This window comes from Urtica dioica, chromosome 11 (genome assembly GCF_054948205.1).
Source record: "Urtica dioica subsp. dioica isolate 48M chromosome 11, U.dioica_male_clone48M_v1_H2, whole genome shotgun sequence".
Classification (NCBI taxonomy): domain Eukaryota; kingdom Viridiplantae; phylum Streptophyta; class Magnoliopsida; order Rosales; family Urticaceae; genus Urtica; species Urtica dioica.
In genome coordinates, this window is record NC_142766.1 from 20976556 (window position 1) to 20992816 (window position 16261).

Consider the following 16261-nt stretch of genomic DNA (forward strand, 5'->3'; position numbering starts at 1 on the left):
AACCACTCTATAAAGAACTACATTAATATACTCAATTGAATAATGAAATGTCTTAATTAGAAAAAGGGAATGATTTTATCAGCCATGATAAGCGTACTATTTTCACAATAAACAATCATGATTTAAAATAACCGGAACATGATTCTGAAAAACTCATTTTCCGTAGTATAAATCACACGCCGACATGAATGTAGAGAGCCTTACAAACTTGTGCGTAGTCACGAGTAGATTTCTAAAGGAATTCTTTCATGATCTCAACTCAGCAATCCAAAAAAAATTATGCATGAGCTATAAATAAAATAGAAACCAACATTCTGTGATTTTCTTCTTTAGCTTATACGATTATTTCTGTACACCAAACGAAGAAAAAAATTATCGACCCCATCACAAAATGGTTGCCAATCCAATGACATCATCTACTTCGTCTGCCCTGGTTTCCGGGGCATTAGCCGTTCCACGAGGTCTCGCTGAAAGAAGAATCGTAAACACATGATTAGGCATCGAGCTATTGGCTGTTCGATAACATCAATCGTAAAAAAAAATGGAAACGGCAAAAAGATAGTTTGGTTTACCTGATACGTTTGTGATGAGGCTGGTGCTTTTCTGAGCCGCTAGGGCTTTTAACTTATTCCCGGTAGCCGATACGAGCAAGCTTCTCATATGTTGTTTCTGCTCTTTACTGCTTGATGTCTTTGTCAAAGCTTCTTCAAATGCTTGCAGATCGTTTGGTGTGATAGATGGTAGCGAAAGCAAAATCTGGCAACGATTTTCAAACAAGATATTAGGTTTATTAGCTAAACCCATTAAATCATTAACTGTGATAGGAATGCAGGAATTGAACAAACCTGTCTCGGGGACGGATCTCTTTCGCAAAGATAGATAAATATCTCGCGAGAGAGCCCAACCAGGTCTGCACTGATTAAAGCATTCGACTCTTGGGCTAAGCCTTGGATAATCGCAGAAAACAGATCCTTTGCAACAAACTGTCGAAGCTCGGCATTGTCCGCTAATACAGCTAAGATAACTAAAGAAGCACAGAAGGAAGAGATTTTGGTCACCGCTTCACCATCTGTCAATATGAAAACTTCAAGGCATATCTGCAATGCTGGAATAGCCATACTCTTGTGCTTCAAAAGGAAACTGTGAACAAAGAAAAAAAATGGCATGAATATGTAGATTTTTAGGGTTCAAAATGTAGAATGTGTGCGATATAGCCTATGAATAGGAGGGATCAATAGAGAATACGATCATGAAAAGTGTACGAGAGATTAGGAGGAAGAGATTCCTAGTGGGATAACACAAAACCCTCGACGAATGCCCGATATCTACCATTGTATTTCTTTTCGTTTCTATTTCCTTTCGGTTCTATCTATCATTCTATTGCCTTTTGGCTCTTTTCTTGCTGCAATGTTTTCAATATGTACACTTTAGTATATTTGTGTCGGGATTGGTCTAGCACTTTGTTCCTTTCCTTGGGTGTTGGCTTTCGAGTCGTGGTTTTGGGATTACGGGTGGCGCGTTGGCCTGCCGTTCGCTCCAGTCTCTTTTACTTAACTCGTAGTCAGGTTTTGTAATGTTTCACGGCTTTGCCGCTTTTTAACAAAATCACGGCGTTTCCTTTTAAAATAAACCAGTTAACACAAAATGAACAAGTTTGTATCAAATGAACAAAAACAAATGTGGATGATGTAAGTACATACCCAACCATGGATGTTGAGGCGAAGGCATCCAACTCTTTTAGCGAAGACACATCAACTCGTGTGATGTGACCCGAGTGTTCTAAGGAAGGAAGCCCGGGATTCATCTGTGGAGAAGCTATCGCAGCAAGAAGAGCACAGACTTCCCGAGTCAGATCTCTAAGCAGCTTTTCCTCAATTACTTCGACTTTCAAGTCAGACCCGGCGTTTATCCCATGCGCATCTGGTACCTTTGCTCTGCCCTCGTGTAAAAGGCTGGACCAAGAGGAGCAAAGTGCCTGTTGAGAGTGTTGGAAAAACGGGTGCAAGAGCTTTTCCAACCATGTGCCCCACATCTCGGGCGGACAATTTTTAACCAATGGAATCAGAGCAGAATGAGTGAGCTGCCTTATATGCCTGAACTCCATTGGTTGTATATTCTCCACCAGGGCTAGAGCAACAGAGTTTGTATCTAAACTTCTATAAAATGAGTCCCCAACTGTAGTTGACAAGCCCAACACGTTGTAACTAGAAAAGTGACAATAGTTAGAATCTTGCGTATCTTTAACATATTTTCAAGGAAGATGGTTACTGTTTAAAAAAAAATCATCAACCCAAAGTTTCTCACTCAAGTAATTTCTTTTACTAGGTATAATATAGTCCAACACTTGGTAATTTGAGAAATCTTTGTTCTCCCATCTTTCTAGATGAACTATCTAAACAGCATTTCCAACATTCCATAAATTTATTCAAAGGAATGCTAGGAAGTGAGATTACTAAGAACAGAACCAGAGAGAATGAAGACGCACCTACTGTCTCTGATACCTTTCAACCAATTCCGTAAATCATTTTCGTTCGACTCCGTTAGTCCTTCCTTACTCATAATGGCCTGAGATCCATCGGTTGAAGTTAAAGCAGCCTTGGACAATTTGGGGTTTCCTTCCCCTAGAAGACTAAACCTCTCAGAGTCACTCATAGTCATGGCTGCTTTAATTTCTCCAGGTAGGCTTTGAAACACAGATGGAGACCAAAGTGCATGAATGGCACGGAGCAGCTGCCGAATGAAAACAGAAAGCAAACTTTATAAGGCAAGCCTAACTTTAAAAAGTTTTAAGAACTCAAAAGAATGAAGCTAAGATTGATGTAAGCATACTTTGAGAAGTGGTGGGAGCATCCACGAGAGATGAGAGGCCACGGGATGCAAGGAAGTGGATGTTTCCGGTGGGTTGCTCTGCAAGTTTGGATGGGATTTCCTTGTCCCGCTTCTTTTAAGTGCCTTCTCAAAAAAGGTTACCGTATGAAATATTGACCACATAGTCGGTGTATCTAAGCACAACCGTACTACCCCTGAAGGCTCAGACAAGTAGTTGTTCTGCCATTCCGGCTGAACCCATTGTTGGCTCAAAGGTTCCAGTAACCAGGCCAAAACATCCTGTTGTTGTTGAACCCTGATTCACATGTAGAAGCTTCTTCAATATAATGGTATTTTTAGAAAATCGATATAAGAATTAAGTAGCAAGAAACTAATAATAGGGAGGAATTCCAATGTTAGCAAGTATTACCCTGCTGAAGAAGCCATGACAAGGAATGCTTCGCCAAGAAGATTGTGCTCTCCACGATGCAAACGGCCTTCTGTTTGTAGCTGTGCCATGGTATCTGCTATGCCCTACATAAGAAACCGCATCAGGATCTGAATTAATACTATCTTTCAAATAAGGATACGACTGGTTGACAGTCACAAGATTCAAGAATACGACTCTAGCTCCATAAACTAGGAGAGTTAGTACAGAAATGTTCAAGTACCTTCATGTGAGGCAGAACGCTTTTATCTGCAGTTTTGGCAATACGAATAAATGAAGTACAAATCTGCAACCTTGCATGACGCGCACTATTTGTGGAAGGATCCTGATTATAAAAAATTAAACGAAACAAAATGTCAGCTTTAGGTTCTCTCAATGGTCGAGAATTAAGTTGATGACTTTAATAGTTACCTGAACAGCAAAAGGAAGTGAGGTTAGAAGCTCAAACAATTTATTTATGACACTCCCAACTGCATCAGGGTAATACTTCAAGAAAGGACCAAATGCATCCAAGTAATGCCCAAGTACTTCAACAAATGCTGGTTCGGTCCATTTCAGAGAAAGAAGCTCCTGAAGTAACCCTTCAAAAAACGTAACAGCAATTTTTCACTGGCTGGGCCAAGTAAAGTGAAAGAAATAATTGAGAGAAGGTAAAAAGGTAAGAACCTCCAATTGTTCTGCCCAATGCAAGTTGAGTTTCTGAATTCCTCTCAACGACTTCATTTGACCCATCAAAAATTGCGCTGACAACGTTGTCTAGAGCCAATTGCATACTCTCCATGACAGTTAATTCCTTGAAATATAATAGAATTAATAAATATAAATACAAACACACACACACACACACACACACACACACACACACACACACATATATATATATATATATATATATATATATATATATATCTGTGATACAGGGACACAAACTCAAGTGCCAAAAGTTTTGCTACCATACCTGCGGATGCAGAGAAGAACACAAGAGGCTTTTGATGATTGCATCAATCCTTTCAGAAACCTTAGCAGCAGCTATTAAAGGCTTGTAGGATGTAATAAACTTGACCAACTCCAGCTGCAATTAGACATTGTATCAATTGATAAATATGTTATCTTCAGATCTCCATGGGCACCGCACTTTAAATAGAGTCAAATAGTTATCTCGATATAAGACCACCCTGTCGCTGCAACAATAATAATTTAATCCAGAAGCCTGCTTTAAAATAAAAACACAAACCTACTGATAGCTAACCAGATGACACGAATTATCAATACCAAGAGAAATTGTCTATTTTATTTTATCCCCACAATTCTATGTTATTGGTCCACCATTCATATTAGCAGAAACACATTAAGAACATGTTGATGAGTTCTATACCGATTTTGAGCGATACTGGCCAAAATCTCCCTTGCCCTCTACATCGTCATTCCACAACTCCAATGGCCCCAGGGAAGGTGCCATACCAGGAGGAACCTTATCTCTCTTGAGCATGCGCTGGAAAGATATATCCAGAATAGCACTACATATACTATCATTCACAAAACTCAAAATATTTTTCTTTTCTTTGTCACCATCCGCATCCCCAGCTAACTGAGCAGCAATCTTTTGCTTTGACAATAAGTCTCTCATTAGTGCCTATCAAAGCAGTGTAAATAAATTACCAAATAAATGAGTAGTTCCATGACATATAATATTGAGATTTGAACATTTGTTATAGAAGCATCGTAATTGCTCTTACCAGCCAGAATTGTAGAGACTGATAATGAATTGCTAACTTAAAATGCTGAAAGAACCCTAGCATCTGCGAAAGAAAAAGTGGTCGTTACGTTTCCTTCTTGTATGGTCATTTCTCTTCATTACATTTTCTTTCGAATGGATACTCCACTTGAAATTCTCACTTGTGATCTTTCCATTTTAAAACAAACAACAGTTACTTATGGCTGATTCGTATTAAAGAGATCATATTACGTCATTTACTTTCTTTCCAAACACCTATATTTATAAGAGTATTTTAATTTTTAATGGGAAGAACTCAGAAGTGACACTTTAAGCATTTGTTTGTATGGGTGATACTAAGAGTACCTGTTCAAAATAAAGTGGTAACATGGTGTGATCACGAGCAAGACAATACAAGTTCGAAGAACCCAAATTCACCATACTCTCACACATGTATTCTGCAAATTCAATCTCACTTTCGTCAACAGCTTTAGCATTAGAGGCTGACTTGTCTAAAAAATCTTTGGCAAATTTCATCAGCGTATGAAATACGTTAGTCATAGCTGAATCAAATTCAGAAGCAGTGTCGTCAGCAGGTCTCTTCCTGAAAAATAAAAATAAAAGTTAATTTGACTGGCACGAATTGGTCAAAAGAAAGTAAAATATTACTTAATCAAAGCTAAATATACCTTGGAGAGACGAGCTTAAAAAATTCGCAAGCATGTAGGCGAAAGTCGGAAGAAGAAAGCAAGAAGCCACACCTGTTTCCATAACAAAATGAGATGTATTAGACAGCAGTAAGTGGCAATGATTGAAAAAAAAAAGACGACAAAAATGAAGAATTTCAAAAGAAGTCGTACCCGTGAATTATACCATGTTTGGCGAGGTCAGGTAAAGGAGCCCATTCAGCATATGCATTAATAGCGTTCAAAGTCGCTGTAACCGTTGCTGCGTGTTGCTTCGCTATGTCTAGTTGCTGTCTTCCAGCTTCATTAAATGCAGCGGCAAAGTGCCTTTCTAGTAACTGCAGTGTAAATCAAAACTTAGAACATCTTATGACTTTTCATTGAAGATAGTGGGGATAGGGCCGTACAATGTATAATAACTGCAGGATTTCGGGCAAAGATTGAGTGAGACCCCGTAACAACAGCCTTCGTCTCTCACCTGTTAGAACATCGGAAGAGTTTCAAGGAACGGAGCACGAACACTCTATTAAAGCAAGAATCGCATGGGAAATTATATCAACCTGTGACCCCAGGCTCGTCGAACAAATGATTAGATAGATACTTGAAAAAATACCCGTTAAAGTAAAGAAAAAAAAAGCAGAACACAGTATTTTATGAAGAAAAGAAAACTACCTTCCAAATCTTCATTATGAACGGTAATATCTTCAGGAAGCCACCTCAGCATCATCGAAACCAGTTCAGCCTAATTTAACATATAAAAAAAAATAAGAGGAAAACAATGATGATGAATTCATGTCTATTTTAATAAAAAAAAAATAGTTCCAAATAAGAAAATATATACCTGAATAGGACCCTGGCTTGCTAACGAAAATAGTGAAGGAAAAAGTTCATTCCATAAGTGCATCTCCCTTCTAACTATCTGCAACACATAAGCAAATGTGTCATACAATGAGGATGAGATTATTGAGTGTTTGAGACATACTCAAGAGTGATGCGTGAAAACCTCGGCAACAAGGGCTGCCGTCTGACTTTTCAAAGGCCATTCTTCACAAGGATTTGCCATCTCAGACATCAACTCAACGGCAACATTCGCAAAGTTTCTATGTTCCTCCGAGCTTAGTTCATCCCAACGCAAACGGACTAAATGCTGCAAAAAGACGTGAATTTCATTATTAATTTTTTTTTTCACTCACGAAACAGAATGTCTTCTTTTTCTTCTTCTTTTTATTACATCTTTCGACTCTATTGACTAATTTAGCGTTAAAAGGAAACTTTTGGAAAAAATTAAGAAACTGACACCGTGGCATGGACTGCTTTTAGTATATCCCAGTATCCACAAAGTTTCCATTTTTTTTGTTCATGGAAAGTGCATACCTGCAACATCTTAAATGCTTGCACTCGAATTTCTGCAGACCAGTCTTTCTTCACTAACTTGAACGCTGTATTGGCTAAAAACCGCACATCTCCAGCTTTTATCTGTTCAAATCAAAACACACAATGACAAACTAGATAAAAGATTCAAATCTCAAGCCCAAATTTTCAATTTTGACGCCATAGAACCTCTAATGGCACACATTAAAACGATCACACACATAGCCAAAGTCGATTTTCACAGTTTATAATGAAATCTTTAACACAAACTTAACTAAGCACAGAAGAGCTATCTATAACCAAAATCAACCAAACCCTAGAACTCGACCAAACGCCACGCCACAAAACGACTATTTAGTTCTTTACCACTAACCTCGCACTAAACTTGAAAAAACAGATAACAAAACGAAACAAAAAATAAAAACATCAATTTCCAATTTTTGAACTGAGGCAATAATCACAAGATTCTTATTTCACCAAAACGTTCGCTAAAAAAACATTATACATTCAAAATAATTCACAAATGTTAAAAGACGAAACAGAAAACAAAGGCGATTGAGCGCAACAAATGAAGCTCGAAGAGAGAGTAAAAAAATTTCTAGAGAGGGAGCGAGAGAGTATCTTACGGATTCTATGTAATTGAGGGCGGCTTCGCGCGCGTCAGGAGTGGAGTTCCACTCGAGGGCTACGGCAATGGCTCGAGCCACATTGTTGGCGTTGTCATCCATTGATGATCAGAGCCGAGCTAGGGTTTCGTCACAGAGGGAATCAGAGAATACTAGTGAAATGAAGTCTCGAGTTGGCGAGGAATAGGTACAGAGAAGGAGATATTGAAATTGAAGACAAACAAGGATTTTGACGAACAAAAAAATAAATAAAGTCTAGGCTTTTGGGCAATGCCGGTTCTAACTTCTAACTCTAAGCTTTCTTTCCAAGCTTGTCTTTAATACACATATTCACTCGAATACTAATTAAATAAATAAATAGAAAAATATATTTCCCTTTCTTTCGGTTGTTTAGCGCTTTTGGCCAGTAAAGTGTATATATTTCACTTTAATCCCTATTTTCTTAAAGTGAATCTTATTTATTTTATTTTTTTTGGAGGAAGCGTGGTCGGTGCCACGATAGATCATAAAAGCCCTCACGTATGGCGGAGGAAAACCGTGGTTACAAAAGTAAGAATGAAAACAGAAACCAACGGGAAGAAAACACAAAAACATTCAAACAACAAGGGCCCTAGGGGGCCGTGCGGGATCTCAACTCGCGATCATCGGTCCTAATGGCCTCCTCCTAACAAGGCGAGACTAAACCCAGCCAGGTCGAAGACGAGTGATGGTTGACCGCAAACCGCGCTAGATTATGAGCTGCAACATTACAAAGACGAGAAATGTGCATAATGCTAAAAACCTCAAGCTCTCTCACCTCTCTGAAGATGCGGTGCAAGATCGTCCCAAGCTCGGTCACAGGTGTCACACCCTTATCGATCATCCTCACCACCCCCAAGCAGTCAGACTGGATCTCCGCTCTTCTGCCACCGGCGCTGCGAGCTAGCTCTATGCCGCAGAGGACAGCATACGCTTCCGCAAGCTGGGGGGAGAACCCCCTAGCCAGGAAAAGCGTCCTCGAGGCGATCACCTCTCCGGTGTGGTCTCGAACTATGCAACCGACATCGAAGCCTCCACGGTCGCGAGCTAGTGTCGCGTCGACGTTAATCGAGAGAGTCCCGTCCCTAGGGGGGGTCCATCTGGGGGTCGTAGTTACCCTCGTGCTCGACTGGGTCTCCCCAACCGTAGCCGCTCTGTACTCCTCGAGGAAGCTCACCGTCCACTGGACTAGCTGTGGCTGGCTCCATTCTGATCTCCCGGCTAAGACGTTGTTCCTGTGGTTCCAAAGTTCCCAAATAATAGTAATGTAAAGCTCATGGAAACGAACCTCAAGGACCTCCGTCGCTCTGAGGATAACGTCGAAAACATCGCCGTCTTTGAAAGGCGGAAGAATGTGGCTGAAGCCCGCCTCCTTCCAGACTCTCCTGCTCCACCTGCAACCCAATATCGCGTGGAAAACAGTCTCTCTAGCCTCCTGACAGACCGGACAGCCGTCGTCAGAGGTGATCCTCTTCTTGGCTAAGACTGCTCTGGCCGGAATTTGGCCTAAACAGACTCGCCAACAGAAGAGTTTTACCTTAGGAGGAACTTTCAGCTGCCAGAACTTCGTCCACCACCTCTCCATCTCCGTCGGATCTGAAGAGCTGGCGACCGGAGTACTGGCCCTCGCCATCGCAACACGGTAACCGCTCTTGACGGAGTACTCTCCGTCCTCAGTGAAGTGCCAGCGTCGCACGTCAGGAATACCCTCACCACCACGCGGGATGCTCAAGATCGCCGCAGCATCCTCCACTCCGAACATCGCGGTAATAAGATCGGCGTCCCAACTTCCGTCGAATCTCAAAGTGAATCTTATTAAAATACTCTATAATCATTTTTTTCCACAAGAAAATAGATTTGAAAATCCAGATAAGCATTCTCCGGACGACCACGGAAGAGGTATTTAAAGGCCGAGAGAGAGATTTTCCGTATCAGGATTTTCACAATAGACAACGAAAAATCGGTAGTATTTCGTGCCAAACATATTTATATAATTATTGTCGGAGAATTCAGAGATATCGTCGAGGTCAAAGACAAGAGATTTCGCCTTTTTATTATAATGTTTTCGCTATTCATGTTTGTAAATAAAATCAAAGGTAACATGATATATCTCCGATTCATTTTTATGAAACGAGACCAAAATATATCGGATTGTGACGTTAAAGACTCTCTTCGATCCCACATTGGATATCAAATCGCTCTCGATGGCACTTGAGCTGTTTTTGGTCCGAAAGGGTAGGAGATCCACTACATATGTAAAATAAAAACTAATTAAGATTAAGAGATTATAATCATAAGAAATCTCTTAAGAAATGCAGCACATAAATATTATAATCATTAGATGCAGATGTAATTATTATATGTTATGCAGGAAATGAACCTCAAATCCAGTAATTAAAAAGAACTTAATTCTCTTTAAAAAAAAAAAAACAGACACAAAATGTAGCAATATGGAAAAATATGATATAAGCCCATGTTTTATAATTTTTTAATAGAGTAATTTTTATCTTTTGAAAGCTAATCACACAGATATGTCAATTAGGAGATTGAAAGATGGTCTTGATATTTTGTAAAAACTCAGGAGAAGATTTTGTTCGACTATAATATAACAATAGTATTTTTCATAAAAACAAAGAATATTTGTAGTATTTTTTTCCCATCAAATATATACAAATTGTATTATTTATTGTATTACTATTACCGCCAAAATAAAATCGAATTGTTCATCAATAATCTTTATGGGACAAACTAATTATAGATCAAGACAATTTATGCGGTACATCCATTACAACTATTGCAACATTGTTGTGTATAACCAAATAACAAACTCATTAATTAAAACATAACAAAAGTAAAAAAGATGAACTACGAAAAGTCTCGACTAATATTACATCTCAAGTGATCTAGTTTTTTTTTTTTTTTCTTCTTTTCTTTGCAATACAACAATCCTCAGAGAAAAAGAATCAAGATATACATAACAATAATAGAGGCATTGTCTAATCATCCAACAAATTGAGCAAAAATAATTTTCTCTTACATGAAAAAAAAAAAAAAAAAATTGGCAAGGAAAGTGTAAAAAATAAAATATGATTTTGTTTATCCCTGCACTTTTGGAAGAAACAATTACACCCATTCTTTCTTCTATGAGATTGGTAATGAATTATTATTATTATTTTTTTCTTGTATCAGCAGAGGCAATTAAGCCAGAATCTTCTTCCCTTTGGCCGCTGTGTGGGCCCCGGCGTGCTTCTTCCTTCTCGGGCCTGAGGGGTCCACAAGCGGGCCCGACCAAGCCTGTGGCGGGCCCTTTGGGTGGTAAGTGAAGGAGGTGGAGCTGAAAGAGACGTCAGGTGGGTCCAGGTGGCGCGACGATGACCCAACGGGAAACCCGACCGCGCCGTCCTGGTGCGGCGGTGGAAACTTTTCGCTCTTGCTCTTCGCGTTCGCGTGCGAAATCAAACGCCGTCTCTGTATATATATACAAAACGACTCCGAGATTAAAAAAAAACAAGGCTATTACAGGGGTGACATTTTGGTCATTGAACTAATTTTAGTGATTTTCTAGTATAATTAAAACTTTTTTTATTTATTTATTATGAAATTCACCACCTAAACAAGCTAAAACAAATTTTACAAACCCGAGTAACTAAGTATGGCCTGAAAATTTCTACATAAAAACAATTTTGGATTTTTGAGCAAGACTTTGTTCTATTTCTAATGGTTTTTCGAGTTATAAACAGGTTATTAAAAATTTCTGAATTGTTTAGGTGTTGAATTTCACAATTAACTAAAGGGTTATTTTCTTTATCCGAATGGCTAAAATGCTACGATACCAATACTTCGAGGACCATTTTGCTTAAAAAATAATTAGTTTAGAAACTGAAAAGTAATTCGCATCATAGCTCACGGACTATTCGTGCTATAAAATGGTCCTTGGGGTCAATAGAAATACATGGAGTTTAGAAATAACATACATCGATATTGACTTGAAGCTCGGCGTTGGCTTCCGGGGCAGCCATGGCTCTGCGATCACGGGAACGTGTTTTTTTTACATTGTCAGCCTGAACTTTCCCGGCATTTCTCGTCCTGCAGATTCATCATCATTGTACAATACAAACGGTGTTTTTACAAAAGAAAAAAAAAACAGACTCAGAGCAAAATGGCCATGTATCCAATGAGAGACAGAGAGTCTGTCCTTACCTACGAGCTTCATCGTCGCGGCGTTTGGCGTCTATCTCTTTGGTCGGTGGATATTTCGGGAGGCTTGAAGGTTCACAAGCATAGGGTTCTGTTGTAAAGAACTGCAAACAAAAGTGAAGAAAGAGGTCGAAAATTGAGAATGTAACTTGTGTGGCTCTGAAGAGTCTTTCTGGGCCAAACAAGGTTCGAGTTTTCATGATATACCCTCAACTACCATTTTTCTCAACCGTCAAAGGTAAGCGAATTGAAGCACTAAGGAGAGACTTACTGCTAAAAGCACCAAAGAGATACAAGGAATAATCGCAACCCTAAACCCGTTAACTTAATTATACAAAACCATAACTGTGGTATTATAATAGTTGCGTCGAACATCTCAGCATGAATTGGGTAAACTTAAAAAAATGACCTGCAATTTTTTTTCTTTTTTTAAAATAAAACTCTCATTCAGCATAGAAGAGGATTGGAGCTAGAATAGGACTCGTCCAAATGTTATCGACCATTCATCCAGAATTTCCAAGAAAAAAAAAAAAAAAAAAAAAAAACTGACCTCGCTTTTTAAAGCATCCGTGGCTGTCTTGCGTTCGGCGGGATCAATAGCGAGAAGAGTGTCGATAAGTGGAAGAGAAGACGGTGGGAAATCTTTGAACGTTTCTCTTATTGCTCTTTTGTAAGGATCTCGAGGCTTGAACAAGGTCCCGTTTGGGAGCTTTGCTTTTCTCCAGTATTCCTCCGATGGCGAACCACATAGCTTGTATATTTTATGCAGTTGCTCCACCTACCAAAAAAAATAATTGATAAGCCAAACTACAAAAGCACTAGAAATAACACAAAGAATAGAATTAGGTTTATAGTTGAGTTTATCATATAATTTGCCAGCTTAACTTGATAAAACCATTTACAGGATATGATTCTCCATAAAAGACGTTGCTCTAAGCCATAACTACCTCAAGGACGGTCTACGGAGCCCACGCGGAGACTTAAACTCAAATATCAATCTTTTCTAATATTTTAATATTATTTATATAATTTTTTTTTTTTCATTATAAAAGAATATTTCATCCAGCCCCGCCTCATATTGTTGTCTAGCTCCCTGAACGACCTTAAAATAATTTGTTTCTTTCATTAATATGAACTAAAAAAATTACTATTTATTAATCTTCTACCTCTGTACGGCCGGGCATTATGGGCTTCCCGGCGAGTAACTCGGCCAAAATACAACCGGCACTCCACAAGTCGATGCCGCCCCCGTAATCGGTGGCTCCGAGAAGAAGCTCCGGAGGCCGATACCACAGAGTCACAACCCGACTGGTCATCGGATGCTTGTGGTTCGGGTCGAACATGGAAGCCAACCCAAAGTCGGCGATCCTGAGCACTCCTTCGTTGTCGATAAGAAGATTCGATCCCTTTATGTCCCGGTGAAGCACGTGGCGTTTGTGACAGTGCTCGAGCCCGGATAAAAGCTGACGCATATAACATTTCACCTACAAAAAAAAAAAAGGTGATAATGTCTGATGTGGTGGAAATATATGTGTATAAATATATATGTTTATATATTCATGGGATATAAACCTGAGCTTCCGTGAACTTGATGTCTGGGCTCGCAGCGAGTCCGGCCAGATCGTGCTCCATATACTCGAACACCAGATACAAACTGCACGACATCCTCGACGTGACCAAACCCTCGAGTTTCACGACATTAGGGTGGTTCAGTCTGCGCAGGATTATAATCTCTCTGGCCATGAATTTCACGCTCTCGGGCTCGAGATTGTCGAACCTGACCTTCTTGAGGGCAACGATTTTGCCGCTCAACAAGTCCTTGGCTTTGTAAACGTTACTGTACGTTCCCGATCCGATCTAACATTCATAAACAGCCAAAACAAAAACAAAAAAAATCATTGTTATTTTCTGTTCTTACCAATTCCAGAAACCCTTTGGCATTATTGCTGTTTAGCATCACGTGGTTCTGCCTCAAAACTAATTTGTAACTTGACGAGCGATTCACAACCTTCTAAACCTTGTTATGCATAACCAACTAGTGGTAATGAGATAACAATTCATGACCATATAAAGTTTGTTTAGCCCCTTTGGCTCGTTGTACCTGTTGGGCTCGGATTCCACATCAAGTACCTCCAGATTTCATCTCAAAGCAAATCGATAACGACAGAAGTAACTCATTCATTCACGACATCACAACCCTTGCTTTAAATCCTTTTCCTTTTAACGATCCTAAACAATTTCCATATTATCATATAAGGGTTGATTTTAAGGACCTTGTCAGTCCCCGGTTCGATTCCCTCTGGACGCACCAATTGGGGCCACTGGGGTAGTCTCACGGATTATAGCCTGGTCTAACCCAGACACTACGGTTATATAAAATATATATATATACAACAATACAAATATATAAAAATCACCTTATCGATCTTCTCGAACGTGTCAGCTCTTCGGGGAATCCAGCCACTGAGAGCCTCGCCGCAGGCCTCGGTGAGCCAGGTGGGCCAGCCAGCCGCGGCCTGCTCGCCTCTCGAGTGCTTTGGGAAATTGCCGAGCCTCTGACCGGGCTGCCGAGACCTCCTTCTCTCTCCTCCGCCTCTGTGGGACCGACCCTGACCATGCTCTCCGTCGCCTCTTCTCTCCTCGGTCCCACCGCCATCGCTCACCTCAACGGCGCTCCTTTCGACCTTCCCTGTAGCGCCCGAGACCTCCTCCACTGGTTTCGATTCCCTGCTCTCTCTCCGCTTAGACTCCGACACTGATTTCGACGATGAAGACACTTCTCTCCCAAAGACACAACCCATCTCTTGACTCTAAGCCTCATCTCTCGAGCTAATCACTGCGAATTCCAGAAAGAAAACCCACGACTGGATTCAGCTTCAACCATCTATGAGACCATCAATTCAACACAAACTACAGAAAAAAAAATTTAAATAAAATAAAAAACAATAAAGTCCAAAGCTTTGCAAGAAAAAATATCTGGGTTGGATCAATAAACGAAATGAAATTCAAATATCTGATCTGGGTCAATCGAGAAAGTTGAAAAAGCTACAAGATTTTCGGAAGGGTAGTGATCTACATAAACATCAAACGTGCTCTTAGACATGGCTGATCAGAAATTCAAACCCATATATAGATGTACTTACTGAGATTGAATCTGTGTTCGTTGACAGGTAAACTTCTTGAGACATATATATGGAGAAAGAGATAGATACATAGACCCACAAACGCACAACAAGTAGGTGTTTGTGGAGTAAAAGAGAAATGTAATTTTTTTTTCTTTTCTTTTTTTTGTTGGAGTTTGGGTTTTGGTGGTGATGATGATGATGATGATGATGAAGGGCAGTCTTTTATTTTTTTTTTTAATATTTTGGGGAGTTGCAGACAGTAAGGACGAACAAAAGGTAGAACTAGAAGCAGATCTTCCAATTTTACAAGTCAAACCCACACAACTCCTCTCTTTCTTGGCTTTGGGGATTATTTTTCTTTTTCTCTTTTCTTTTTCGTTCCTAAATTAATGGCCAAGTTATTTACTATTTACTTCTTTTTCTTTATTCTTTTACTTCGCTTGTGTCTCTTACTTATTACGAATTTATTATAAAAAAAATTGTAGCTATGCTTGAATCTATATGATCATTGTTAAACGCCTTTGTTTTCTTTTTTCTCTTTTTCCTTTTCATCCCAACAACAAAAATATTAAGCCAAGAAAATTTTTTGAAGTAATTTACTCGAGGAGAGTATTCCTTAACATAAGGAGATATATGCAGGTCTATTTTCTGATTGAAAAAAAAAAAATTAATTAATCGAAGTTTTTAACCGAATGATTAAAGATAATGGCTAATCGATTTGCACACATCTTATGTCAATTAATTTAATTCTCAATTCCAATTCTCTTCCTTATTTCACCCAATTTTTGTTGGTGATAATTGAAAAAGACACAAGAATGTCTCCTCTCATTATGTTTTAGTTAAAGAAAATACCGGATAATGTCGTTTTTTATGCTGCTTCTCAAAGATTAGATGGCCCATACATTGGTGTTACTTGTTTATACGTTTTTAGGTACGTTGAGCAATATTTGTAATAATTATTACACCAAATAATTGAGATGAATAGCTTATATTAGGACACATGAGGAGTGGGAGGGGACATAATAAGACAGCCATGGAGGTCAAGGTCATCGAAATGTAGCTCACGAATAATTTAATAAATATACATATTGAATTAGGTAGTTAAGCAACTAAAAAATGTTTTATTTATTTATGAATAAATAATAAGACGGAATCGATGATCTATTATCACGTTGATGATTATTAAATCTTGCATCATATACAAATGCGGGATATGAAAAGTAAAAAACAATTAAAATCAATGTAACGACCTTGATATATTGAGATTA

The 16261-nt window shown here is 39.1% G+C and overlaps 2 protein-coding genes across 3 annotated transcripts; both read right to left on the reverse strand.

The window, feature by feature from the left end:
- Window positions 1-35: 35 nt before the first annotated feature.
- Window positions 36-7940, reverse strand: LOC149382267 (ARM repeat superfamily protein). Of its 2 annotated transcripts, XM_089630754.1 has the most exons (22): window positions 7654-7940; window positions 7031-7132; window positions 6660-6803; window positions 6498-6575; window positions 6329-6398; window positions 6064-6134; window positions 5831-5994; window positions 5660-5731; window positions 5337-5574; window positions 4993-5055; window positions 4632-4889; window positions 4215-4328; window positions 3923-4049; window positions 3668-3837; window positions 3480-3581; window positions 3239-3342; window positions 2830-3124; window positions 2486-2730; window positions 1701-2204; window positions 846-1140; window positions 573-756; window positions 36-467 (listed from the first exon to the last, which is right to left on the reverse strand). In XM_089630754.1, the coding sequence occupies exons 1-22, from the start codon at window positions 7753-7755 to the stop codon at window positions 385-387; spliced, it is 3585 nt and encodes a 1194-aa protein (XP_089486880.1). In that variant the 5' UTR covers window positions 7756-7940; the 3' UTR covers window positions 36-384. The 2 variants fall into 2 exon arrangements, with proteins under 2 accessions (XP_089486880.1, XP_089486881.1); XM_089630755.1 differs by lacking the exons at window positions 7031-7132; window positions 7654-7940 and having other exon boundaries at window positions 6639-6672.
- A 2592-nt stretch (window positions 7941-10532) lies between these two features.
- LOC149382268 (Protein kinase superfamily protein) lies at window positions 10533-15370 on the reverse strand. Its single transcript, XM_089630613.1, has 8 exons — window positions 15012-15370; window positions 14286-14704; window positions 13441-13725; window positions 13035-13352; window positions 12419-12646; window positions 11872-11972; window positions 11646-11757; window positions 10533-11139 (listed from the first exon to the last, which is right to left on the reverse strand). Exons 2-8 carry the CDS (start codon window positions 14667-14669, stop codon window positions 10870-10872), a joined length of 1698 nt encoding a protein of 565 aa, XP_089486739.1. The 5' UTR covers window positions 14670-14704; window positions 15012-15370; the 3' UTR covers window positions 10533-10869.
- Between the last annotated feature and the right edge of the window lie 891 nt (window positions 15371-16261).

Coding starts and splice junctions, on each gene's coding strand:
- LOC149382267 (XM_089630754.1), bottom strand. CDS start 7,755: ATGGATGACAACGCCAACAATGTGGCTCGAGCCATTGCCGTAGCCCTC. Junction 4,329..4,631: donor GCCAGTATCGCTCAAAATCG/GTATAGAACTCA, acceptor GTCTAATTGCAG/CTGGAGTTGGTCAAGTTTAT. Junction 3,125..3,238: donor GTCATGGCTTCTTCAGCAGG/GTAATACTTGCT, acceptor CATGTGAATCAG/GGTTCAACAACAACAGGATG.
- LOC149382268 (XM_089630613.1), bottom strand. CDS start 14,669: ATGGGTTGTGTCTTTGGGAGAGAAGTGTCTTCATCGTCGAAATCAGTG. Junction 13,726..14,285: donor CGTTCGAGAAGATCGATAAG/GTGATTTTTATA, acceptor TATGAATGTTAG/ATCGGATCGGGAACGTACAG. Junction 11,140..11,645: donor AGCTTCAAGTCAATATCGAT/GTATGTTATTTC, acceptor ATATATATACAG/AGACGGCGTTTGATTTCGCA.